This window comes from Oncorhynchus tshawytscha, linkage group LG08 (assembly GCF_018296145.1).
Source record: "Oncorhynchus tshawytscha isolate Ot180627B linkage group LG08, Otsh_v2.0, whole genome shotgun sequence".
Lineage (NCBI taxonomy): Eukaryota > Metazoa > Chordata > Actinopteri > Salmoniformes > Salmonidae > Oncorhynchus > Oncorhynchus tshawytscha.
In genome coordinates, this window is record NC_056436.1 from 28,165,184 (window position 1) to 28,192,923 (window position 27,740).

Here is a 27,740-nt window from a genome sequence, read left to right on the forward strand (position 1 = left end):
CCCCGAAAGCTATTTTAACATAGGAATCCACCAGGACCCCCTGCCCAGAATTGGACAGGTTTCATCTGTCGGTGAGTTTCGAACGTTCTGTTATTTCAAAATGATGTGGAAAGTGGAAGCTATGATCCCTTTATGAATTTCCAGATTGTACTCTTTGTTTACATAATAGAAGGTGCCGCCTCATATCTAGCCATGCCCATCATGCGATGTAGACAAACAAGGGAAGTCTGTTGTCATTTGTAGAATTTCGTTGACAAAAAAAATATTATAGAAATCAAATGAACAAAACAATATCAAATCAAGATATCAGTATACATCGATAAAGTGTTTGATCAATAAATGTTTTTTTTTTAAAGTGTGGAATGTGTCTAAAGTCCCCCACCCCTATATAAAGTAAAGGACAACTGAATGGTATGGTCCACCCTCTGCTCCTGGCTGTTTTTGGATCATCTTTTAAAGCGGATTGAACCACCGAGTTGCGTTAACTACAACTGCCTTACAAAACAACGTTTTTATTCCATTAATTTAAAAGGGAAGACTGCTCTGTATAGTCGTAAATACGTATACAACGAGATATACAGTGAAATGGCAGTTGCGTACTCTCTTTGTAGGGAATCCCTTGTGTTCTTTTCCCTCTGAATTTGAGAGAGTGCATTGAGACCGAGAGGTGACTGCTGTCCATTGAAGCAAGAAGCCTCATGTTTTCACCAAGCCAGGAGGAGCAGTGCGCCCCTACAAAAGACCCCATAAAATACGGGGAGTTGGTAGTATTAGGGTAAGTTGAAGAAAAGCTTACGTTTAGTGAGTTACAAAAGTGTTGGTATTTTAGAAAGTCAACAAGTTAGCTAGCTAACAATTTGTAGGCTAGTTGGAGAAGTCGAGGCTATGTTTGACTGATTTAACTTTTTTTTTCAGCACTGAAAACACAGACTGGAGTTAGCTATCTTCGCCGTGAATAAAATTAACGCTTTAGTTACTTCGATTAAGATGGTATAGGAGACGTTTGTTTACGTAGGTACACTGCTATCGTTAGAGGCCACAGAGAACTTGACTCGCCCACGTTATCAGAAATGTGTAACGGTATAGTAGCGATCTGTTTTCATTTACTTTTTCGGAAACGGTATAAACGTTCTATTTATTCACAACGTAACCCACAATGCATGTGTAGATTGTGGTGGAAGGATTTGAGATCATTGTTACATATGAGTAAATCACAGAATTCCAAACCTTGCAACAGTGTTCTTTTAGCGCCTGTGTTGTATATTTTTGTTCCAATAAAAGTTGCTCACAAGTAATGACTGGATTCAGGGCGGATGAGGAATTCGGAAGTGGCGATTTCCCCCATCCCCCAATCCTAACTTTTTTCCTAACATGTTGCTTTGCTTACGTGATAAAGTCATCTCTCATAGCATCAGAGTATGCTAGTGTTTCCACGCGACTTTAATGAAGGCTCAGGCTTAGGCTAATGTAGGCCAGCTACTACGTCCCCAATTTTAACCCTCTTTTTATTTTTTATTATTGGTAACATTTTTTATGTAAACTGATGAAGCGACAATATAGTCTTTGCAATGTTTTAGTGCTCACAACTTTTTTTTTGAACTGACAGGAGCACTACCCACAGAAAAAAAGTAATCAACTTTGTTCTCAATCGATACAAATGCCATTTAGGGAATTTAAGGCTCCTTGATTAATCTCTTACTGACATGTTTTCGGGACATCCAAAACACAAGTGGACATGTTTGTTCTGTTTATACATTAAATGCTATACAGTAAGTAGTTTTACCATTCATAGATGCTAAAACTACCTTTAGCACCTATTGATGATAGCAGGGATGCCACTTTGGGTGTAGAAGTGGGTGGGGGGCATAAAGTCGCGTGGGTCTGGGGGTCCTCCCCCAGAATGGTTTTGTGCATCCAAAGTTGGTTTCCTGCATTTTACACAATCCAATATGTCGTCTCTATTTAGAACAAAAAGTCAGCGAAAATGCCCACAGTCATTAAGCTAGGTAAGATATAATTATTACATATGTTTGTGATTAACAAGACTGAGCTAAATCAAAGGTAATTCAATAATAAATACCTTTAACCAATTGCCTAACAAATGAACCTTATATTTTTGTTTGACATGTTTTGTGTCATTGGGAAAAGCCTCTATCAACCCTTGACACAGTTTGGAAATCAACTTTGGAGGTTTGTTGTTTTAAAATAGAATCTGGCTTGTCCAGTGTCTGCTGCACAGAGAGAACAAAGTGTTGTATCTGAATAAAATACCTCACCTCAATCAGACTGGTGTTCCCTGGCTGTCTGACCCTGCTGAGATCCCTGTCACCATCTGATCCTCTTAAAATGAGGCATGACAAATAATTCCCTTGGTGTACATTTATACATTGATTCTATTATTGGACAATATAATGGTTCCATAATTGAAATGACCATTATTCCCAGATCCCAGACTGTAGATTTAAGCTGCTGTCCTGTTGCTACTATAGGTCTACCCATCACTTCAAATAGAACTTGTTAATATACAGTGCATTCAGAAAGTATTTAGACCCCTTGACCTTTTCCACATTTTGTTATGTTACAGCCTTATTCTAAAATTGATTAAATACATGTTTTCACTCAATCTACACACAATAGCCCGTAATGACAAAGCACATTTTTTTTTACATGTTTTTGCACATGTAATAAAAATAACAAATGGCTTCTTTATATAAGTATTCAGACCCTTTGCTATGAGACTCGAAATTGAGCTACACACTATCCCATAATGACAACGCAAAAACAGGTTTTTACAAAAACATATCTTTTTTTACATTTATTACAAATAAAATAAAAACTTATGTAAATAAGGTTTCAGACCCTTGCTATGACACACGAAACTGAGCCCAGGTGCATCCTGTTTCCATTGATCTTCCTGGAGATATTTCTGCAACTTGATTGGAGTCCACCTGTGGTAAATTAAATTGATTGGACATTATTTGGAAATGCACACACTTGTCTATATAAGGTTCCACAGTTGACAGTGCATGACAGAGCAAAAACCAAGACGTGAGGTCGAAGGAATTGTCCGTAGAGCTCCAAGACAGGATTTTGTCAAAGTACAGATCTTGGGAAAGGTACCAAAACATTTCTGCAGCATTGATAGTCCCTAAGAACACCGTGGCCTTCATTCTTAAATGGAAGAAGTTTGGAACCACCAAGACTCTTCCTAGAGCTGGCTGCCTGGCCAAACTGAGCAATTGGGGGAGAAGGGCCTTGGTCAGAGATGTCACCAAGAACCCGATTGTCACTCTGACAGAGCTCTAGAGTTTCTCTGTGGAGATGTCCTTCTGGAAGGTTCCAATCTCTGCAGCACTCCTCCAATCAGGCCTTTATGGTACAGTGACCAGACGGAAGGCTCTCCTCAGTAAAAGGCACATGACAGCCTGCTTGGAGTTTGCCAAAAGGCACCTAAAAAACTCTTAGACCATGAAATATAAGATTCTTTGGTCTGATAAAACCAGTGGTGGAAAAAGTACTCAATTGTCATACTTGAGTAAAAGTAAAGATAGCTTTTTAATAGAAAACTACACAAAAGTCACCCAGTAAAATTCTACTTGAGTAAAAGTATTTGGTTTAAAATATACTTACAGTGAGGGAAAAAAGTATTGATCCCCTGCTGTTTGCCCACTGACAAAGAAATTATCAGTCTATAATTTGAATGGTTTATTTGAACAGGGAGTGAGAGAATAACAACAAAAATCCAGAAAAATGCATGTCAAAAATGTTACATTGATTTGCATTTTAATGAGGGAAATAAGAATTTGACCCCCTCAATCAGAAAGATTTCTGGCTCCCAGGTGTCTTTTATACAGGTAACGAGCTGAGATTAGGAGCACACTCTTAAAGGGAGTGCTCCTAATCTCAGCTTGTTACCTGTATAAAAGACACATGTCCACAGAATCAATCAATCAGATTCCAAACTCTCCACCATGGCCAAGACCAAAGAGCTCTCCAAGGATGTCAGGGACAAGATTGTAGACCTACACAAGGCTGGAATGGGCTACAAAACCATCGCCAAGCAGCTTGGTGAGAAGGTGACAACAGTTGGTGCAATTATTCGCAAATGGAAGAAACACAAAAGAACTGTCAATCTCCCTCGGCCTGGGGCTCCATGCAAGATCTCACCTCGTGGAGTTGCAATGATCATGAGAACGGTGAGGAATCAGCCCAGAACTACACGGGAGGATCTTGTCAATGATCTCAAGGCAGCTGGGACCATAGTCACCAAGTAAACAATTAGAAACACACTACGCCATGAAGGACTGAAATCCTGCAGCACCCACAAGGTCCCCCTGCTCAAGAAAGCACATATACATGCCCGTCGGAAGTTTGCCAATGAACATCTGAATGATTCAGAGGACAACTGGTGAATGTGTTGTGGTCAGATGAGAGACAAATAGAGCTCTTTGGCATCAACTCAACTCGCCGTGTTTGGGGGAGGAGGAATGGTGCCTATGACCCCAAGAACACCATCCCCACCGTCAAACATGGAGGTGGAAACATTATGCTTTGGGGATGTTTTTCTGCTAAGGGGACAGGACAACTTCACCGCATCAAAGGGACGATGGACGGGGCCATGTACCGTCAAATATTGGGTGAGAACCTCCTTCCCTCAGCCAGGGCATTGAAAATGGGTCGTGGATGGGTATTCCAGCATGACAATGACCCAAAACACACGGCCAAGGCAACAAAGGAGTGGCTCAAGAAGAAGCACATTAAGGTCCTGGAGTGGCCTAGCCAGTCTCCAGACCTTAATCCCATATAAAATCTGTGGATTGAGCTGAAGGTTCGAGTTGCCAAACGTCTGCCTTGAAACCTTAATGACTTGGAGAAGATCTGCAAAGAGGAGTGGGACAAAATCCCTCCTGAGATGTGTGCAAACCTGGTGGCCAACTAAAAGAAACGTCTGACCTCTGATTGCCAACAACGGTTTTGCCACCAAGTACTAAGTCATGTTTTGCAGAGGGGTCAAATACTTATTTCCCTCATTAAAACGCAAATCAATTTATAAAATGTTTGACATGCGCTTTTCTGGATTTTTGTTGTTATTCTCTCACTGTTCAAATAATCCTACCATTAAAATTATAGACAGATCATTTCTTTGTCAGTGGGCAAATGTACAAAATCAGCAGGGGATCAAATACTTTTTTCCCTCACTGTAAGTATGAAAAGTAAATGTAATTACCAAAATTCCTTAAATGAAGCTAACCAGATGGCACCATTTAAAAAATATTTTTATTTATTTACGGATAACAAGAGGCACATTAAAACATTCCAACATAATTTACAAAGGAAGCATGTGCGTTTTGTGAATCCGCCAGATCTGAGGCAGTAGGGATGACCAGGGATGTTCTGTTTATAAGTGCATGAATTGGACCACTTTCCTGTCCTACTTAGCCTTCAAAATATAACAAGTACTTTTGGGTGTCAAGGAAAATGTATGGAGTAAAAAGTACATTATTTTCTTTAGGAATGTAGGAAAAAATATAAATGGTGAAGTACAGATACCCCCAAAAACTACTTAAGTAGTACGTTAAAGTATTTTTACTTAAATACTTTACACCACTGGATAAAACCAATATTAAACTCTTTGACCTGAATCCCTACGGTGAAGCATGGTGGTGGCAGCATCATGTTGTGGGAATGTTTTTCAGTGGCAGGGACTGGGAGACTAGTTAGGATTTGAGGGAAAGATGAATGGTGCAAAGTAGAGCATACAAGACTTGTTTTTTAATAGCCATTCTCACACGGGTTTGTCTTAAACTGGTGGTGGCATAGATGCTTTGCCTGGCAGCGGCCCGGCTGGGTGAGTGGGTCTTAGGGAATGAAAATAGGGATTGATCAGGATACAGCCTCTGCCTCTCCTCAGTCCCCTCTCTGTCTATTCATTGTGCCTGTGGGACTGAAGCTATTGACTGCATTGTGTGAGTCTCCTAGGAACGGCTCTGTGAGGGAAGCTTGTATTCGACTGGGACTTCTCCGGGTAGGTGGAGCACAGACCTCCAAACCACCAATACGGGAGGGTGGTGACTAACTGTAGATGATGTCTGCTGTTGAGGATGAACCAGAAATGTTGTTGTACATTGTAACAGTTTGGACTGGTTGTGACCTAAAGCCCCCTCAACTCTGTCACAGTGACTAGGGGAGTGTGGATGACTCCTGCCTGTGAATGTCAAGGCTGGTGGACTGGGATGCTCAGTCTCTAGTCTAATCCCTGCTATTATCCAAAGGCAAAATCCACTATCTGTCTGGCCCAGGTCAAAAGGGAAAAGGATTACAATAGCTACAGCACAGATGCTGTCCCAGCTAATGCAACGATGAAGATGGCTCCAGGTGACATTACACTTCACTTCCTGTCCTTAAAGATTGATAATGGGCTTGTATTTATGTACAGTCTTCCCATCTGACCCCAAACGGCTTAACTGGAGTGGGGGAGAGATGTTATGGCCCAGTAACATCAAGCTAGCGAGAGATCAACTTTTATGTCACATGCTTAGACTACACCTGTATACGAACAGTGAAATGCCCATCCCAACAATGTTGAGAAATAGAAGACAACCCAAGGAATACATGCACAATGGGTAACGATAACTTGGCTGTATTCACAGGGTACCGAGTCGATGTGTGGGGGTATGAAGTAATTGAGATAGATGTGTACATATGGGTAAAGTGACTGGGCAACAGTAGCAGCAGCGTATGTGATGAGTCAAAATAATTCATGCAAAGGCTGGTCAATGCACATACAGTGAACTCCAAAATTATTGGGACAGTGACAATTTTTTTTGTTTCGGTTCTGTATTCCAGCACTTTGGATTTGAAATTCAGCTTTCATTTGAGGGTATTTTTTAAAATCCATATCAGGTGAACCATTTAGAAATTATAGCACTTGTTGTACATAGTCCCCCCCGTTTTAGGCGACCAAAAGTAAGACATGCTAACCTCTCACTAATACAATAACAGGGGAGGTTAGCATTTTGGGGGTATGATATTTGTGCGTCTAACTTTCTGACTCATCATTATTCACTATTCATTCATGATTATCCCTAATCATGGTAGCACCTAGGCTTTGGCGGTATACCGTATACCAGGGTATTTGAAAATAGCGTCAATACATTTAAAAACTATACATTTTTATATTATTAGCTACTTTTTAAGTAAATACCTGCAGTCAATTTGTATAATATGTTAGGAGTTGAAGATTTTGTTCTTCATTTCACCTGTCATATTATGAAGCTTACTCTAGTTCCCCAGAACAGTTGAGCCAGTCATTTTGTTTGTTTGTAGATAGCACAACTGGAGAAAGTGGGAGCAGGTGAGTCCAGTTGTATATCAACAAGGGTCGCATTTTGTATCGATAGTCAAGTTTTTTTTTTTTTTCTTCTTCGATAGAGTGATCAGGGACCTGCAACTATAGTTTTCTTTCACATATGTGCAACGCTATTTGGCTGGCAGCCACACATGTAGGCTAAGTGATGGTGATGGTAGGCTTTGTTACTTTGGTCCCAGCTCTCTGCAGGTCATTCACTAGGTCCCCCCCCGTGTGGTTCTGGGATTTTTGCTCACCGTTCTTGTGATCATTTTGACCCCACGGGGTGAGATCTTGCGTGGAGCCCCAGATCGAGGGAGATTATCAGTGGTCTTGTATGTCTTCCATTTCCTAATAATTGCTCCCACAGTTGATATCTTCAAACCAAGCTGCTTACCTATTGCAGATTCAGTCTTCCCAGCCTGGTGCAGGTCTACAATTTTGTTTCTGGTGTCCTTTGACAGCTCTTTGGTCTTGGCCATAGTGGAGTTTGGAGTGTGACTGTTTGAGGTTGTGGACAGGTGTCTTTTATACTGATAACAAGTTCAAACAGGTGCCATTAATACAGGTAACGAGTGGAGGACAGAGGAGCCTCTTAAAGAAGAAGTTACAGGTCTGTGAGAGCCAGAAATCTTGCTTGTTTGTAGGTGACCAAATACTTATTTTCCACCATAATTTGCAAATAAATTCATAAAAAATCCTACAATGTGATTTTCTGTTTTTTTCCCTCTTTTTGTCTGTCATAGTTGAAGTGTACCTATGATGAACATTACAGGCCTCTCATCTTTTTAAGTGGGAGAACTTGCACAATTGGTGGCTGACTAAATACTTTTTTGCCCCACTGTATATGTATAACTTTATGAGCTGGACTGCATGTCTTTGCTATTAAAAAATGTTTTTTATTTACCTAGCAGCCTCCATGAAAATTTGCTATTACTTGTGCAACTTTTGTTAGCATTCTGCTAATAGATGCCCAATGGGCTTTTATGCATTTTGTTGGCGCCCCCGTGTGTACTAAACCGGTAATAACGTAAAACCTGGGATAAGAGGACAGGACGATATGAACATCTGGATACTGCCCAAACCCTACTAGCGTCCACATAATGTAGAAGTGTTTAGAAACATTCTTATTTAAAATAAGTGACTCCAAATGACACTACAATATTTAACATATATTTTTGTGTACAAAATAATCTGAAACGTCAACATGTATGGCTGAAAATAACCTCAAAGTAAAGCTGACACTCTGCACTTTAACATCATAGTCCGTTATTTAATTCCAAATCTAAAGTGAGAGCAGAGCCAAAACAACAGAAATGTGTCACTGTCCCAATACATTTTGGATCTCACTGTAGTCCGGGTAGCTATTTAACATTATAGCCATCTTATTGCTTGGGGGTAGAAGCTGTTCAGTGTCCTGTTGGCTCCAGACATGGTGCACTGGTCCTGCTTGCCGTGCGCTAGTAGAGAGAACTGTCTATGATTTGGGTGGCTGGAATCTTTGGAGTTTTTAGGGCCTTTCTCTGACAACGCCTGGTACAATAACTGCTTTAGAGACAGGTGGCTGCCAAAGGCAAACAGAAGAGTGCAATTGATCCTGCCTGATTGTGAGCTGATCACTGCGGTTGTGACTTGTTTCATATTGATCGTACTCGTGTGCAGTCAGTCAGTGATGGCAGAGATAACATATTCCCCTGTGAGAGGGTTGTGTCGAGCAGACCAGCTCTACCCTATTCTGACTGAGGCCATGTGGTTGCCTGGCTGTGGGGACAGGTGGCCTGGGCAGGACAGAGGAGTATTGGGGGGGGGGAGTGGTAGTCGCTTGCTGCTGTTGCATCAGTGTTGTATTAAGGGGGCTTTGGGGATTACAGTGTAGTGGTTTGTTGTTTAGCCCATTCACTAATTAAAATAAAGGTGGTTGACTTATTTACTTAGTGAACATAATTCATTCTGAAATACTGTGATCTCAGTCTACGTGTCAGTCTGAACTCTCTTATTTGCAAGATCATTGTGGGTGGGTGATAGGCCTGTGTTGGATGGGAGGAGAGCATGGGGTTTCCCAGCTGTAGGGGCCAGCTGGTGGAAGTAATTGTTTTGGAAGGGGCGTCTCCATTCACCAGGCAGACCAGGCTTGTAGTAACAGCAGACTGAGAGAGACTGGGCATCACAAGGGTGCACCAAGATGGAATTGTGAACCACACAATTGTTATGATGAGACCATTTTGTCCTGTGTTTTTAAGAGTCAGCCATTTCAGGTTCCAAGATATTGTGACTAATACGCTGTTGAACCTTCATGTGAGTCAGAGAGCCTCACCAGTCTGGACAGTCCTGTAAAAGGGCAGCAGGAGACCTGACTACAGGCTAGTGTAAATCAACAGCTCGAGCTATATCGTGGCTAGCTTAGACAGTGAAAGCATTTAAAGTGCGTTATGTAATAACTCAGTAATAATACAAGGTGATGCTTATATCACAAATAAAATGAATGTGATTTCTGGTGGTGGATTAATGAAAGTGGATACAAATGGCCCTTCTCTAAAACCCCAAGAACACATTTTATTATTCATCGCACATTCCACATTTCCAGACATGCGTGTTCTGTAACATATTCTCTAAGACCTTTTCTCTCCTGGAAGCAAATGTTTACCCACCCTTTGTGGACAATTTAATTCCCCTTGTCTCAAATGTTGAAAACTCACACCTTTCTCCTCTTCTTTCTGACAGGTACAATGGCTCCCTCCCGAACGGAGACCGGGGCCGAAGGAAAAGCCGCTTTGCCCTGTACAAGAGAAGCAAAGCCAACGGTGTTAAACCCAGCACCGTCCATATCCTCAACACACCACAGGCCAGCAAGGTAAACCAGGAACCTAGCCTACTCATGTAGGCTATTCATGAATGAACTAAGTAATTGGTTGGATTAATACTTGATGAGTTCTCATGAATATGTTATGACCCCACTTATCAAGTTGATAGTCTTTTTAAAAAGGTGTTTTTATTTTTATACACAAATAAGATTTTTCATGTGTCTACGTTGGAATCCCAGTCAAGAAAATATTGCTGCTCTATTGATAGATCTGTAACATTTACTACACAAAAGCTGTAGACTGCAGCCAGAAAACTGCCCGATTCTGTATATGTCTGCCCTCTTGCAATTGGTCTCCTAGATAGATCCTTTTTGAAGTTTGCGTCTTCTGGCTTCAGGCCCGAGTCTGGGTTGGTCTCCCACCCTGTAGCCTAACTGTGAAGTCTGCTGGCTGGTTGCTCTTACTGGGAGAAGGTGAGGCGTTAGCTGATAAAGGCTGTGTAATCTCTGACGGCCTGTTTACTTTACTGTACTGTGCTCTTGTCTGTGCTGTTTCATGAGGGCTGACCCCATTTAGTCGATTGTTTGGTCGATAGGCTGTTGGTCGACCAAGATTTCTTTAGTCGAGCAGTTGCAAAAAAAGAACGGTGTACCAGACACCTGTCTGATTCGTTTCTGTCTGAGTGGACTAATCCATTGTGGAGGCCATGGGGAGGGCACAGTCCATCACTCTTAAGACATGTTGTACTGTATTTGTATATGGTTAAGGACAATGGTGCAACACTAAAAATAATATTATTTTATAACATGTGCTTTCTAACGTTTGATAGCGGTCTCTGTCTGCGGTTCTGAAACATCAGTGCGGTGTTGAATTAGTGCCTTTTTACCTGACCGTGTTGCAATGTGGATAATAGCCAAGTTAACCGGCATATTGATGTTGAGAACAATGCGGCAGAGGCAGCAGTGGAGTAAGAAGACGAGAAAACAGCCCTTGCCTTAATTGTCTAGGAAAATTGAGGGGGTTTCCTCTCAACTTAATTTGGTCTATAATAAATAGTCTTAACTGTTGAATGTGCCTGGCTTTTTAAATTATCCATATATATATATATATACACAGAGTATGTGCACACACCTTCAAATTAGTAGAGTTGCTATTTCAGCAACACTTGTTGCTGACAGTTGTATTAAATGGAGCACACAGCCATGCAATCTCATAGACAAACATTGGCAGTAAAAGGACCTTACAGAAGAGCTCAGTGACTTTCAATGTGGCACTGTCATAGCATGTCACCTTTCCAACAAGTCAGTTTGTCAAATTTCTGCCCCGTTAGAGATGCCCTTGTCAACTGTAAACGTCTAGGGGCAACAACGGCTCAACCGTGAAGTGGTATGCCTCACAAACTCACAGAACGGGACCGCTGAAGCAAATTGTCTGTCCTCGGTTGCAACTCTCGCTACCGAGTTCCAAACTGCCTCTGAAAGCAACGTCAAAACAAGAACTGTTCGTCGGTAGCTTCATGAAATGGGTTTTCATGCCCCAATGCATAATGCATGCCCCAATGCATAATGCATGCCCCGAATGCCCCAATGCATAATGCATGCCCCGAATGCCCCAATGCATAATGCGTGCCCCAATGCATAATGCGTGCCCCAATGAATGCCCCAATGCATAATGCCAACTGTGAAGTTTGGTGGAGGAATAATGGTCTGGGACTGTTTTTCATGGTTCAAGCTAGGCCCCTTAGTTCCAGTGAAGGGAAATCTTAAAGCTACAGCATACAATGGCATTCCAGACGATTCTGTGCTTCCAACGTTGTGGCAACAGTTTGGGGATCGCCCTATCCTGTTTCAGCAGGACAATGTCCCTGTGTACAAAGCATGGTCCAGACAGAAATGGCTTATCGAGATCGGTGTGGAAGAACTTGACTGTCCTGCACAGAGCCCTGACCTCAACCCCATCGAACACCTTTGGGATGAATTGGAACGCCGACTGCGAGCCAGGCCTAATCCCCCAACATCTGTGCCCAACCTCACTAATGCTCTTGTGGCTGAGTGGAAGCAAGTCCCCACAACAATGTTTCAACATCTAGTGGAAAACCTTCCCAGAAGAGTGGAGGCTGTTATAGCAGTAAAGGGGAGGATCAACTCCATAATCATTCCCATGATTTTGGAATGAGATGTTTGATGAGCAAGTGTCCACATACTTTTGGTCATGTAGTGAGAAATAAGAAATAAGACAGATCTTGCTAGTATTGGCAGTTTGAGTGTTTGTTTAATAGTCTACTGATTCAGTGAGCGTCAAGCCTCACAAAATTGATAACATTTAAAAAAAATTAAACCAGGCTCTCTGGTGTTATTTATTTGGTGTTTACACTTTCAAATTGTCAAATTCTATTAACAATAATAACCCTCCTTGTTGTTATCATTACTATTATGATCATTATAAGAAGCAAAATCATTAGTAGGCTTAGTATAGCAGCCTAGTATAACCACCGCAGGCCTTAGAGCACGTGCTGTTTATTCTTAGTCCCATAATTTACGTAGGCCTATATTTCAATACTTATTTTTAAATAAAATAACAAAGTGACCCTTGAGTAATTAGCGTAAACAATAAATAAACTGTTCCGTTTTGACAATTTGCATTCGAATCGTCCCTGCAATATGCAACTGTTCAGGGAAGTCAGGAACCAATACATGCAGTCAGTCAGGAGAGCAAAGGCTAGCTTTTTCTTTCTTTCTTTTTGAATTTTACCCCTTTTTCTCCCCAATTTCGTGGTATCCAATTGTTGTAGTAGCTACTATCTTGTCTCATCACTACAACTCCCGTACGGGCTCGGGAGAGACGAAGGTTGAAAGTCATGCGTCCTCCGATACCCAACCAGCCGTACTGCTTCTTAACACAGCGCGCATCCAACCCGGAAGCCAGCCGCACCAATGTGTCGGAGGGTACACCGTGCACCTGGCAACCTTGGTTAGCGTGCACTGCGCCCGGCCCCCCACAGGAGTCGCTGGTGCGCGATGAGACAAGGACATCCCTACCGACCAAGCCCTCCCTAACCCGGACGACGCTAGGCCAATTGTGCGTCGCCCCACGGACCTCCCGGTCGCGGCCGGTTGCGAAAGCCTGGGCGCGAACCCAGGGACTCTGATGGCACAGCTGGCGCTGCAGTACAGCGCCCTTAACCACTGCGCCACCCGGGAGGCCAAGGCTAGCTTTTTCAAACAGAAATTTGCATCCTGTAGCTCTAACTCCAAAAAGTTTTGGGACACTAAAGTCCATGGAGAACAAAAGCACCTCCTCCCAGCTACCCACTGCACTGAAGCTAGGTAACACGGTCACCACCGATAAATCCATGATTATCGAAATTACAATAAGCATTTCTCTATGACTGGCCATGCTTTCCTCCTGGCTACCACAAACCCGGCCAATAGCTCCGCCCCCCCGCAGCTACTTCCCCGAGCCTCCCCTGCTTCTCCTTCACCCAAATCCAGATAGCAGATATTCTGAAAGAGCTGCAAAACCTGGGCCCGTATAAATCAGCTGGGCTAGACAATCTGGACCCTTTCTAAAATTATCCGCCATCGTTGTTGCAACCCCTATTACCAGTCTGTTCAATCTCTCTTTTGTATCGTCCGAGATCTCTAAAGATTGGAAAGCTGCCACGGTCATCCCCCTCTTCAAAGGGGGTGACGCTCTAGACCAAACTGTTAGACCTATATCCATCCTGCCCTGCCTTTTCTGAAGTCTTTGAAAGCCAAGTTAATAAACAGATCACTGACCATTTCGAATCCCATCGTACCTTGTCCGCTGTGCAATCCAGTTTCCAAGCTGGTCACGGGTGCTCCTCAGCCACGCTCAAGGTATTAAACGATATCATAACCGCCATCGATAAAAGACAGTACTGTGCAGCCGTCTTCATCAACCTGGCCAAGGCTTTCGACTCTGTCAATCACCGTATTCTTATCGGCAGAGGGCACAGTCCATCACTCTTTTCTCAAATGACTGCCTCGCCTGGTTCACCAACTACTTCGCAGATACTTCGCAGAGTTCAGTGTGTCAAGTCGGAGGGCCTGTTGTCCATACCTCTGGCAGGCTCTATGGGGGTACCACAGGGTTCAATTCTCAGGCCGACTCTTTTCTCTGTACATATCAATGATGTCGCTCTTGCTGTGGGTGATTCCCTGATCCACCTCTATGCAGACACCATTCTGTATACATCTGGCCCTTCTTTGGACACTGTGTTAACTAACCTCCAAACGAGCTTCAATGACAACACTCCTTCTGTGGCCTCCAACTGCTCTTAAACGCTAGTAAAACCAAATGCTTGCTTTTCAAACGTTCGCTGCCCGCACCCGCCTGCCCGACTAGCATCACTACTCTGGACGGTTCTGGAATATGTGGACAACTACAAATACCTAGGTGTCTGGCTAGACTGTAGACTCTCCTTCCAGACTCATATTAAACATCTCCAATCCAAAATCAAATCTAGAATTGACTTTTGTTTCGCAACAAAGCCTCCTTCACTCATCTACACAATTGCTTCCAATACTCTTCTCAGCAAATTGGATGCAGTCTTTCAGTGCCATCTGTTTTTTTTACCAAAGCCCCTTATACCACCCACCACTGCGACCTGTATGCTCTAGTCGGCTGGCCCTCGCTACATATTTGTCGCCAGACCCACTGGCTCCAGGTCATCTATAAGTCTATGCTAGGTAAGGCTCTGCCTTATCTCAGCTCACTGGTCACGATAACAACACCCACTCGTAGCAATCGCTCCAGCAGGTATATCACACTGGTCATCCCCAAAGCTAACACCTCCTTTGGCCGCCTTTCCTTCCAGTTCTCTGCTGCCAGTGACTGGAATGAATTGCAAAAATCGCTGAAGCTGGAGACTTACATTTCCCTCACTAACTTTAAACATCAGCTATCTGAGCAGCTAACCGATCGCTGCAGCTGAACATGGTCCATCTGTAAATAGCCCACCCAATCTACCTACCTCGTCCCCATATTGTTTTATTTACTTTTCTGCTCTTTTGCACACCAGTATCTCTACTTGCACATCATCATCTGCTCATGTATCACTCCAGTGTTAATCTGCTAAATTGTAATTACTTCGCTACAATGGCCTATTTATTGCCTTACCTCCTCACGCCATTTGCACACACTGTATATAGACTCTTTTTTTCTATTGTGTTATTGACTGTGCGCTTTTTTATTCCATGTGTAACTCTGTTTATGTCGCACTGCTTTGCTTTATCTTGGCCATGTCGCAGTTGTAAATGAGAACTTGTTCTCAACTAGCTTACCTGGTTAAATAAAAAATGCATGACGCTGTTTTTAGTCTTTGCTGTAATAAAGTCTTAAACAACAGACTTTCTGGTACGCTTTTAATTTATTTCGTGTTTACATTGTTCCAAGTGGTCAGAAAAAATTATATTGTAATCTATAATATGCATGCAGTGCTTGTTTCTTGCCCTCTTCGTCTTGATCTCCAGTATTTTCCACAACTAGTCAAATTTATTCCACAGAGCAACCAGTGAACATTCTCCCATTTCGAGTTTATTTGTAACGTCCTCTTCATGTGTTGGGAGTTTGTTATAACCTATTTATTGATATGCTATAAGTCAGACCTTATTGGTCATGTGCATGTGATCCATACTTGTCACATGAAGAGAGCAAGGGTTGAGGGAATAGAATGTTTTTCCTAAGCAAATTAGGGATTTCAGTGACAAAACTTTTCAGTCAAATGGCTGTAATTATGTTGCAGCTTCAGCAACAGCGTGACAAACACTTGATGTTCTGTGGTGGTCGCTGCAGCAGGGAGGAGAGACCGACAACGGGTGCTAGTCAGTCATTTTTCTTTTTTTACACAGCGCAGCAAGTCTGGGCCTGGCATAATCAAATGAATTGCGGTTGGGCTCCCTCTAGTCATTTGTGTGTCATTATTTCATCAAGCATAGCGCTTAAAGCATCAGACGAGCTCAGTGCATATAGTTCATTTGATTAAAACACACAGGATGTGTCTCTGGAAAAATGCATGTTTTAAAATTTCGACCAGATTCTCATAAGACAAAGTTCTGAGTCGGAGACAGCCCTTCATGACACACCACATTATAACAAGTTAGGTTTATGTAGGAGGTCATGTACAGTCTGTGTTTTAAATTGATTTATTACCCCCCTTTCCCTCTGCTATCACCCTGGTATCAGGGCCTGTATTAAGCTTGGTTTAGCGGGTGAAGTGAGGAGGAAGTTGTTGCAGTTGGCTGACCTTCCGCTCACAGTTGTAAACAGAGCTGAAATGGCTGTTCTTTCTGGCAGGCCAGAAAGGGAACCTTGTTTTGAAATTCTCCTTTTTGTGGCCCTCCGTAGCCTACCACTGGTGTCAGTGAATGAGTTCAACATACCTATCGTCCTTGAGCCAGCACAGAGTTCTATTTGAGAGGGCAACTATTATGGATATCCGTGTGTGTCCCCCGATGCCTCCTCTCACTCAGCAGGAATGTGTTTTTCACTCAAGACACACACGCCATGTGAACATAATGAGAAAGCTGACTGACTGAGTGAGTGGGGCTATGCACACTCTAGTAGATAATGAGGATCTCTGCCATTGCCAGACTCCTATTCAAATCCTGCCCTGCTCTCTAATCTGCCCACTTGATCTCAATTAGAGGAGTCTGTCCGTGTGTGTGTTCCTTTGGGTGTTCCCTAACATACGGTTTAGGCTACTTCGTTCTCCAGATCTCATTTGGTTGCGTGGGACTTTAGCACTGGATATGCAGAAACCCAAAAGGAGAACCAAATGTTCTGTTGAAAATGTTAACTCTATCATGGTTTCTTACTCTTGCAGACCCCCGTAGTGTGGCTCGTATGTAGACCGTGCCTAGCGTAGTGGGAGGGCTGTGACTGAGAGTATAAACTGTATCTGAGCCCAGACAGACACCAGTGGATGGATGTTAGCAGTGTGCTTTGTGTTAAGACAAGCCCCTGTATGTCTTGCTACAGGAGCTCTTTTTTTTAAAATTTAAACTTTTTTTAAACACTTCATTTTTTTCTGCAGCTGCACAATACAGCAATCGTGAGTGACCCACTTTTACCTCTCCCTTGCTCACGTGATGGAGCTGTTAGGGGAAATGGAATTTAGATTCCGATTTAGAGTGGATGGGCTGGGTGGCGGCAGGGCTGGGTTGCTTGAAATGAATCCCCCTTCATGAAGCTCAGCTGATAGCCTGGCCTTTGTTGACTGAGCCTAGAGGCCTGTTCATGGTCACTGTAATGGAAGTGTTAAATCTCAGGAACACAGATCCCTACTGTTCCGTTCTGAGTATTACTGTCCCGACTCCTATTTGTTTTTGTCTTCTACCCCCTGTTAAGACTAATCAAATGGTTACCTAACCAAACGGCTAATCAAATGGCTACCCGGACTATTTGCATTGACCCTCCCCCCTTTGTTTTTACGCTGCTGCTACTCACTGTTTATTAACTATGCATGGTCACTTTACCCCTACCTACATGTACATATTACTTCGACTAACCAGTACCCCCGCACATTGACTTGCTACTGTTACCCCCTGTATATAGCCTTGTTATTTTGTTGCTCTTTTATTTTTTTACTTAATTTCGTAAATATTTTTCTTAACTGCATTGTTGGTTAAGGGCTTGTAAGTAAGCATTTCATGTTAAGGTTTACACCTGTTGTATTTGGCGCATGTGACAAAACATTTTGATTTGATCACCTTTTTATAGCACTGAAGAAGCCCTTTGTTTCAAAAGGTTTTATGATTTCATTAGTAAGGAGCTCATACATTATTGTAATTTGCAAATGACTTAATATCCTATTAAGAGTTTCAATGTAAGATAACTATCACTATCAGTCCATTATATGCATGTGTAGAATGCATCTTTTGATCTTCTGCTGTTGTTTCAGGCGGTGAACTGCAAAGGGCAGCACAGTATTTCCTACACTCTGTCCAGGAACCAGACAGTAGTGGTGGAATACTGCCATGACAAAGACACAGACATGTTTCAGGTAAGTCCGTCCGTTTCAATATTCCAGATCCATTGGTCTAAATTTATCAGATGATGTACATTTCATTGTCCATTTTACGGAAAACCCTCAAAACACAAGTTTATACGGCAATCTGCTTAGTAATATACATTTCATGTTAATGCATTTTTAACCAAACTCTGGTCTGTTTTATTTAAATCTTTAATGAAGTCTCTGTCTTCCTCATGGAATTGTTTGCTACGAAGCTGGGCAGTGTTTCTATAGCACTGTGTTCTCTCTGTGACTGTCTGTCCCACTTTCTCTTCTCCCCACTCTCCTTCCCTCAAGTGAACACATGTTCTGTTCTCCCCCTAGCGTTAATCTACAGCACAGAGACCGCTCCACTCCCACCAGGGAGACGTTCTACTGCTACAGACGCGCTTTACATTCTAACCTTTATTGTGTCTGTGTCTGCAAATGGCAGTAAGTAAAAAAATAAAATAAAAAGCCATACCCAGCAGAGAGCTGTTTAAAATCCACTCGGGGACAAACGTTGGCCTACTAAAACAACGTTTGACACTTCAGACAGTTTGATCTTCAACTCTACAAACTGAAAATCGTATTAGTAAATCGCGATACCAAAATGATGAACATGGAAAGAAATTAGGGATAATGTTAGCACACCAGCTGTGTCAGAGAACCGCGAATCAAACCATACCGGAGATAAACGACGAGCTGGGTAAGAGATGTATTGAACATTTAGAGATTAGTTCATGCTTTCTTAACTTTTACTCACAATTATACATTTTGGAATTCGCTGGTAACGCTACCTTATTCAAGACTTTCTTTTAGAACTTAGATATTCCCACAGTTGAACCTGGGATGCTGCTGAATTGGAAGAACATTTCTCTGTAGAAGAGATTATGTTGGCAATTAAATCTATGCAGTGTGATAAATCCTCTGGGCCCGGTGGATTTCTTAACAAATTTTCTCAGGTCAACTTTTTCCTCTCTTGCATTCCATATTTGAGGATTCATTCTCCTCATATTTTTTACCCGGCAGGTAGCCTAGTGGTTAGAGCGTTGGGCCAGTAACTGAAAGGTTGCCAGGTTGAATCCCCGAGCTGACAAGGCAAATAAAAATCTGTTGATCTGCTCCTGAACAAGGCAGTTCCTAGGAACACTGTTCCTAGGCAATCATTGCAAATAAGAATTGGTTCTTAACTGACTTGCCTAGTTGAATAATAATTAAAAAACGAGACAGGCATGTATTTCAATTTTCTAATTTAAAAAATATATATTGTATGTTTCATATAGGCCAATTTCTTTATTAAAATGCGACGTTATAGATGCTTGCCCACCATTTTGAATCAGTCCTTCCCTCCATTATTTCTACAGATCAAACTCTGGGTGGCAGGTAGCCTAGTGGTTAGAGCGTTGGACTAGTAACCAAAAGGTTGCAAGATCGAATCCCTGAGCTGACAAGGTAAAAATCTATCGTTTTGCACCTGAGCGAAGCAGTTAACTCACTTTTTTCCTTGGCAGTCATTGAAAATAAGAATTTGTTCCTAACTGACTTTCCTAGTTAAATAAAGGTGAAATAAAAACTGGCTTCATTTTAAAATCCTCTTTTTCAACAATCAACGTCTTTATAATATACTTTATAATCCCGACTCATCTGACGCTCCAGAGATATTTGATTAGGTGGAATGGGTTTATCTTTTTTATACTCAAACAATTTGGATTTGATCCAAATGTTTTATCCTGGATCAAAGTCCTTTACTCCTATGGCTGCAGTACGCACAAATAATAGGATGAAAGGTTATCTTTAACGTGGGACAAGACCGGGTTCGTCAGCTGTTTGCCATCGCAATACGTTATAACGCCACTATCAAAAGTTTTCCAAGAGGGGGCTTAGAGAATAAACTCTCACTGTGTGGATGACATGCTATTTTATATATATATAGATATAATAACATGTCATCTGCATAGAGTGAGACTTTATTCTCTAAGCCCTCTCTTTGAAAACCTTTGATAAATAAGATAAGTTAAGTTATAACGCCACTATCTGATAATTTTGCAGGTCTCTTAATTTTTTCCAGGAAAAAATTAAGAGACCTGCAAAATGATCAGTTTCTATGGTTTTACTATTTAATAGGTACGTATTTATTCTATAAACTACTGACATTTCTCCCAAATTCCAAATATAAATATAGTCATTTAGAGCATTTATTTGCAGAAAATGACAACTGGTCAAAATAACAAAAAAGATGCAGTGTTGTCAGACCTCGAATAATGTGAAGAAAATAAGTTCATATTCATTTTTAAACAACACAATACTAATGTTTTAACTGAGGAAGAGTTCAGAAATCAATATTTTCTGGAATAACCCTGATTTTTCCATCACAGCTTTCATGCGACTTGGCATGCTCTCCACCAGTCTTTCACATTGATGTTGGGTGACTTTATGCCACTCCTGGCGCAAACATTCAAGCAGCTCGGCTTTGTTTGACGGCTTGTGACCATCCATCTTCCTCTTGGTCACATTCCATAGGTTTTCAATGGGGTTCAGGTCTGGAGATTGGGCTGGCCATGACACGGTCTTGATCTGGTGGTCCTCCATCCACACCTTGATTGACCTGGCTGTGTGGCATGGAGCCTTTTCCTGCTGGAAAAAACAATCGTCAGAGTTGGGGAACATTGTCAGAGCAGAAGGAAGCAAATTTTCTTCCAGGACAACCTTGTATGTGGCTTGATTAATGTGTCCTTCACAAAGACAAAACTGCCCGATTCCAGCCTTGCTGAAGGACCCCCAGATCATCGGCGATCCTCCACAAAATTTCACAGTGGGTGTGAGACACTGGCTTGTAGGCCTCACCAGGTCTTGCACCCACTATGAAATTTGGTGGAGGATTTTTCTGAGCAAAATTTTTTATTAATATATATTTTTTACCAGGTAAGTTGATTGAGAACACATTCTCATTTACAGCAACGACCTGGAGAATAGTTACGGGATGAATGAGCCATTTGTAAACTGGGGATGATTAGGTGACCGTGATGGTATGAGGCCCAGATTGGCAATTTAGTCAGGACACCAGGGTTAACACCCCTACTCTTACGATAAGTGCCATGGGCTCTTTAGTGACCACAGCGAGTCAGGACACCAATTTAACATCCCATCCGAAAGACTGCACCCTACACAGGGCAATGTCCCCAATCACTGCCCTGTGGCATTGGGATATTTTTATTTTAGATCAGAGGAAAGAGTGCCTCCTACTGGCCCTCTAACACCACTTCCAGCAGCGTCTGGTCTCCCATCGAGGGACCGACCAGGACCAACCCTGCTTAGCTTCAGAAGCAAGCCAGCAGTGGGATGCAGGGTGGTATGCTGCTGGCATGGTATTGTTTTGTTGTGGAATTTTTATTGTTGGACATAATTTACTTTAAGAAATCTGTTGCCAAGTTATTCCGCACAAATGTAAGAAAAGATTATGTTTTAGTTAAACATACAGTGGGGAGAACAAGTATTTGATACACTGCCGATTTTGCAGGTTTTCCTACTTACAAAGCATGCAGATGTCTGTAATTTTTTGTCATAGTTACACTTCAACTGTGAGAGACGGAATCTGAAACAAAAATCCAGAAAATCACATTGTATGATTTTTAAGTAATTAATTTGCATTTTATTGCATGACATAAGTATTTGATACATCAGAAAAGCAGAACTTAATATTTGGTACAGAAACCTTTGTTTGCAATTACAGAGATCATATGTTTCCTGTAGTTCTTAACCAGGTTTGCACACACTGCAGCAGGGATTTTGGCCCACTCTTCCATACAGACCTTCTCCAGATCCTTCAGGTTTCGAGGCTGTCGCTGGGCAATACGGACTTTCAGCTCCTTCCAAAGATTTTCTATTGGGTTCAGGTCTGGAGACTGGCTAGGCCACTCCAGGACCTTGAGATGCTTCTTACGGAGCCCCTCCTTAGTTGCCCTGGCTGTGTGTTTCGGGTCGTTGTCATGCTGGAAGACCCAGCCACGAACCATCTTCAATGCTCTTACTGAGGGAAGGAGGTTGTTGGCCAAGATCTCACGATACATGGCCCCATCCATCCTCCCCTCAATACGGTGCAGTCGTCCTGTCCCCTTTGCAGAAAAGCATCCCCAAAGAATGATGTTTCCACCTCCATGCTCCACAGTTGGGATGTTGTTCTTGGGGTTGTACTCATCCTTCTTCTTCCTCCAAACATGGCGAGTGGAGTTTAGACCAAAAAACTATATTTTTGTCTCATCAGACCACATGATCTTCTCCCATTCCTCCTCTGGATCATCCAGATGGTCATTGGCAAACTTCAGACGGGCCTGGACATGCGCTGGCTTGAGCAGGGGGACCTTGCGTGCGCTGCAGTATTTTAATCCATGATGGCGTAGTGTGTTACTAATGGTTTTCTTTGAGACTGTGGTCCCAGCTCTCTTCAGGTCGTTGACCAGGTCCTGCCGTGTAGTTCTGGGCTGATCCCTCACCTTCCTCATGATCATTGATGCCCCACGAGGTGAGATCCTGCATGGAGCCCCAGACTGAGGTTGATTGACTGTCATCTTGAACTTCTTCCATTTTCTAATAATTGCGCCAATAGTTGTTGCCTTCTCACCAAGCTGCTTGCCTATTGTCCTGTAGCCCATTCCAGCCTTGTGCAGGTCTACAATTGACCCCTGATGTCCTTACACAGCTCTCTGGTCTTGGCCATTGTGGAGAGGTTGGAGTCTGTTTGATTGAGTGTGTGGACAGTTGTCTTTTATACAGGTAATGAGTTCAAACAGGTGCAGTTAATACAGGTAATGAGTGGAGAACAGGAGGGCTTCTTAAAGAAAAACTAACAGGTTTGTGAGAGCCGGAATTCTTACTGGTTGGTAGGTGATTAAATACTTATGTCATGCAATAAAATGTAAATTAATTACTTAAAAATCATACAATGTGATTTTCTGGATTCCGTCTCTCACAGTTGAAGTGTTCCTATGATAAAAATTACAGACCTCCACATGCTTTGTAAGTCAATTTGCAGTCAATTTGCTGTTATGCTCTGCCCGCCCGACCATCCGCTCCAGAAAAAATTGGCCCGTGGCTGAATCTAGTTGATGATCTATACGTTATTAAACTTGTACACTCTGGAATCCCTGGACTCTTTTAATAACCAATGGGAAGAGGATTTACGTGAACAACTTTCATATGAGTGTGCTTCAGAGAATCCATTCTTCACCTATATGTCTAAGACATGCTGTAATTAATTTTAAAATAGTTTGTCTGCATTGGTCAAAGGATATCCTAGATTAGACCAGATACATCCCACTTGTGACCGACGTAAGCAGGCTTCTGCTACTTTATTGCCATGTTTTGGAAGTGCCCAAAATCGACAGATTTCTGGATAACAATGAGACATTTTCTAAGATACTGGAGAGACCTATAGTGCCTTCGGAAAGTATCCAGACCCCTTTTTCCACATTTTGTTACAGCAATATTCAAAAACTTTCCTCATTAATTTACACACAATACCCATAATGACAAAGCGAAAACAAAAGTATTAAAAAAACAAGTATTGAGGTCGAAGGAAATTTCCATAGAGCTCAGAGACAGGATTGTGTCGAGGCACAGATCTGGGGAAGGGTACCAAAACAATTCTGCAGCATTGATGGTCCCAAATAACACAGTGGCCTCCATCATTCTTAAATGTAAGAAGTTTAGAACCACCAATACTCTACCTAGAGCTGGCGGCTCAGCCCAACAAGACTCGAGGCTGTAATCGCTGCCAAAGGTGCTTCAACAAAGTGCTGAGTAAAGGGTCTGAATACTTATGTAAATGTGATATTTCAATTAGCAACATTTTCTCAAAGTTGTTTTGCTTCATCATTATGTGGTATTGTGTGTAGATTGATGAAAAGGTAATTATTTGGAGTGGCACCATAGGAGGCCCCCTCTGAACAGTTCTATGGGCAACATGCTGGTAATTTACTACTCTTCTAGGTAGACGTCTTATGCTATTTAAGTGGAAGGATCGGTTTCCTCGTACTTAACGATTGGATAAAGGAAGGCATGCAACATCTCAAGCTATAGAAAATGTGCTGCTCCGTTAGGGGATCTGCAATTACATTTTATAATATCTGGCTACCTTTCATATCCTTTTGAAGAAGACATGGACCAGCTAATTTCACAACTCCATAAACCAACCCTAATTTTCTATCACTATTTTTACTCTACTTACTCACTCTAAAAAATTATATTACTGAAATTCTATATCATGCCTGCTTTAAGTCTGGTTTTAGGGTGGGGCTTTGTTGGAGCATGTGGGGGGGATGGTTTGGGTTCGATCTGGGAGGAGATCCGTGTGTGTTTTTCCCTCTACTTATTCTGTCTGTATAATCATCATTAAAAATGCCACAAAAAAAAGAGAAATTTTAAACAAGGACAAACTTTGAAACAAAATGAAAGATGGAAAAGCATTTCCTTTTCTCTGTGACGCTCAAATTGATCTATCATTATTTAATCCGTATCTTATTGTATTACAATGCATACAAATTCTATTGGTTTGTGACCTTGTTTGATTAAACATAGCATCCTTAGCTAGCTGATGGAGGACTATATGTTGAGACATTCACTGTTCATCCTGGCTATGGAGCATTCATTGACATCCTCTCATTCATTATTATTTTATTTTATTGTGCGATCTCTGGTGCTGGCAGCATCTGAGCCTACTGTTTTTACTATTTATTAAGGAAATAGCCCATGAACGCAGGCACTGCCCTAAAAACAAACACTTTCTAAACCCTAATGGTGCAGGTGTCTGTTGTAACCTGGGCTGACTATATTGTCCTGCAGATTGGCCGCTCCACAGAGAGTCCCATAGACTTTGTGGTGACGGACACTGTGTCTGGGGGTCAGGAGGGAGAGGAGACGCCCATCACCCAGAGCACCATCTCGCGCTTTGCCTGTCGTGTCGTCTGTGAGAGGGTCCTGCCCTACACCGCCCGCATCTATGCTGCTGGCTTTGACTCCTCCAAGAACATCTTCCTGGGGGTAAGACTGGGCTCACGGGGGGGCTGTCCCAGGGTTAGAAATGTCCCCTGGGTTGATTGGTATTCAGATTTTCTTTATTAGCATTTTATGACAATAATGCACAATGGAACACTTCTAGCATGTTTTTACTTTCTCTTGTTTTCCTCCTAAGAATCTAAGCCTGGTTCGCAAGTGCTTGTCTAGCGTTCCAGACAGAATAAACTAGATTAGCACACAATTTATACTAGCACCAGTGTTATGTAAGCCCACTACTGTTTGACTTTCCCCTTGTCTTATCCTTAGGAAAAAGCCGCCAAGTGGAAGAACCCGGATGGTCACATGGATGGGCTGACAACCAATGGGGTGCTGGTGATGCACCCCAGGGGTGGGTTCACAGAGGAGTCCAAGCCGGGTGTATGGAGGGAGATCTCTGTGTGTGGAGATGTTTACACCCTGAGAGAGACCCGTTCTGCTCAGACCCGCGGCAAACTGGTCAGTAACACGGATGATGCTCCACCATTACCCTAATTGAAATCTGTTATCAGTCATTTAGGTAAAATAAAGAACCATTAAAAAATATCAGAGCATTCAACATCATACCGTATACTCTTAAAAACGTAGTTTCCATAGACTTAGTGCTCTAACCCAGCTGTCAGTGTTGAGCCCAGTGTAACCTAATGGAGCTGTGTGTGCTGCGTTGCCCCCTGCAGGTGGAGTGTGAGAGCAACGTGCTGCAGGACGGTTCCCTGGTAGACCTATGTGGCGCCACCCTGCTGTGGCGCACAGCTGATGGCCTCTTCCACACACCCACCCAGAAGCACCTGGAGGCCCTGCGGCAGGAGATCAACGCAGCGCGCCCCCAGTGCCCTGTGGGCCTCAACACCCTGGCTTTCCCCAGCATGCAGCGCAGCCGCGCCCTCTCCTCCCTGGAGGACAAGCAGCCCTGGGTCTACCTGGCCTGTGGCCACGTGCACGGCTACCACAACTGGGGCCACCGCTCGGAACAGGAGCCCAGCGCCCAGCGGGAGTGCCCCATGTGCCGGACCGTGGGCCCCTACGTGCCGCTGTGGCTGGGCTGTGAGCCCGCCTTCTACGTGGATGTGGGCGCCCCCACACACGCCTTTGTGCCGTGCGGACACGTGTGCTCAGAGAAGTCGGCAAAGTACTGGGCGGAGATCCCTCTGCCCCATGGCACCCATGCCTTCCATGCCGCCTGCCCATTCTGTGCCACCCAGCTCTGCCTCACCCAGGGCTGTGCCAAGCTCATCTTCCAGGGCCCCATTGACTGAGCTGCAGGGCCCTGGGGTGGGGGAAAGAACGAGGCAGGAGGGCCAACATGCTGTGAAACTGTTCAGACTATTTAGTGCTTTGTTTTTTTATCACCGACTGTAAAGGGGAGGAACGCTTCACAAGGTTGATGGTGTACTACAACAGTATGTTCCACGTTTCCGTGGAGATGGGCCTGTAGGCAGTGGTCCATTACACAGTGTTTGGTTTGGGCTTCTGGTCCTCTCGATGGCCGCTGGTGTAGTGTACACACAGCGATGTGGACCTAAGGCACAACCACAGAAACCATCATACTCTTTAGCTGCCAGCCATCAGCTTTCAACTCAACTGAGCTAACTCTCTGGACTTTGCAAGCTAAAATGGCTGCTCATTTCAAGTAGAAGGGCTACAAAACGTGTTTATCGATCATAAACTCCAAACGGATTACAGAGAGTAGGTTTAGTTAGGGTATGTGGGAGTTGGGTGGGTTCATGGTGGGCCTGAGGTGCATGATTTTCACAGAGCCAGACAGCTGGACTGTTGGCTGGGAGGAGGGCTGAGCGAGCCAGCAAGGTTCATGGGTAACTAGTTAAGTGCTCCCCATTGGCTCCTCAGCTCTTATTTGGTTTTTAATGGTATCCAGAACATTTAGCCTTTCCAGAGGTGAGCTGAACTCTGTTCTGTTCAGAGAACAAGTCCTTAAAAGAAAACAAGTGTTTTTCTCTCCTCTTGTACAGAGATATATTCCAGTGCCTGGGGCTCCCAGTAAAACCCTGGGAATATTTTTACTAAATGAAAAAAGCTATTTTGTTGAGGGTTATTAAGGGAGGGGAGAATTTTACATAAAGTATAAAGAAATTTAACCCACAGAATATTTTCCATCTTTTTTATTCTTTGTTAAGAAGTATTTTACTACACTGAGGTGTACAGTTTTTTTTTTGTAAATGAAAATGTTAATATATTTTTATCTTGTGTAACTATTATGTGCATGTAGGTTGGATCACATGGGTGTGCTTGAATGTGTCAACACCGGCTCATACGGAGACATTAGTCCCTTGACGTAACCACCAAAAGGCAACAACAGGCCACTGACATCAACCTTGTGGGTCATGACAATGAATCTATTAAAATACCTATTTTCCTCACCATTGGCACGTTAGCCTAAATTATGCAATTGCTTCGCTGAATGGCTAGGTCTGTTCCTTCTTAATATACTGTAAAACTCTGGTGTCTCGTGATATCAGTAAAGGCCTTTGTCAACTCTTGTGAAATAGATTAACTTTTGGAAGTGTAA

General features: G+C 42.8%; 1 protein-coding gene across 1 annotated transcript; it reads left to right on the forward strand.

Moving 5' to 3' along the window:
- Positions 1-422: 422 nt before the first annotated feature.
- Positions 423-27,711, forward strand: peli2 (pellino E3 ubiquitin protein ligase family member 2). Its single transcript, XM_024430175.2, has 6 exons — positions 423-775; positions 10,070-10,199; positions 18,074-18,175; positions 25,004-25,201; positions 25,484-25,672; positions 25,891-27,711. The coding sequence occupies exons 1-6, from the start codon at positions 699-701 to the stop codon at positions 26,467-26,469; spliced, it is 1,275 nt and encodes a 424-aa protein (XP_024285943.1). The 5' UTR covers positions 423-698; the 3' UTR covers positions 26,470-27,711.
- Positions 27,712-27,740: the final 29 nt, after the last annotated feature.

What these genes read in the sequence shown, in the direction of transcription:
- peli2 (XM_024430175.2), top strand. Translation starts at nt 699, where the DNA reads ATGTTTTCACCAAGCCAGGAGGAGCAGTGCGCCCCTACAAAAGACCCC. An exon ending in ACACACCACAGGCCAGCAAG is followed by an intron (nt 10,200 to 18,073) that starts GTAAACCAGGAA and finishes CTGTTGTTTCAG; the next exon opens with GCGGTGAACTGCAAAGGGCA. An exon ending in CCAAGAACATCTTCCTGGGG is followed by an intron (nt 25,202 to 25,483) that starts GTAAGACTGGGC and finishes TCTTATCCTTAG; the next exon opens with GAAAAAGCCGCCAAGTGGAA.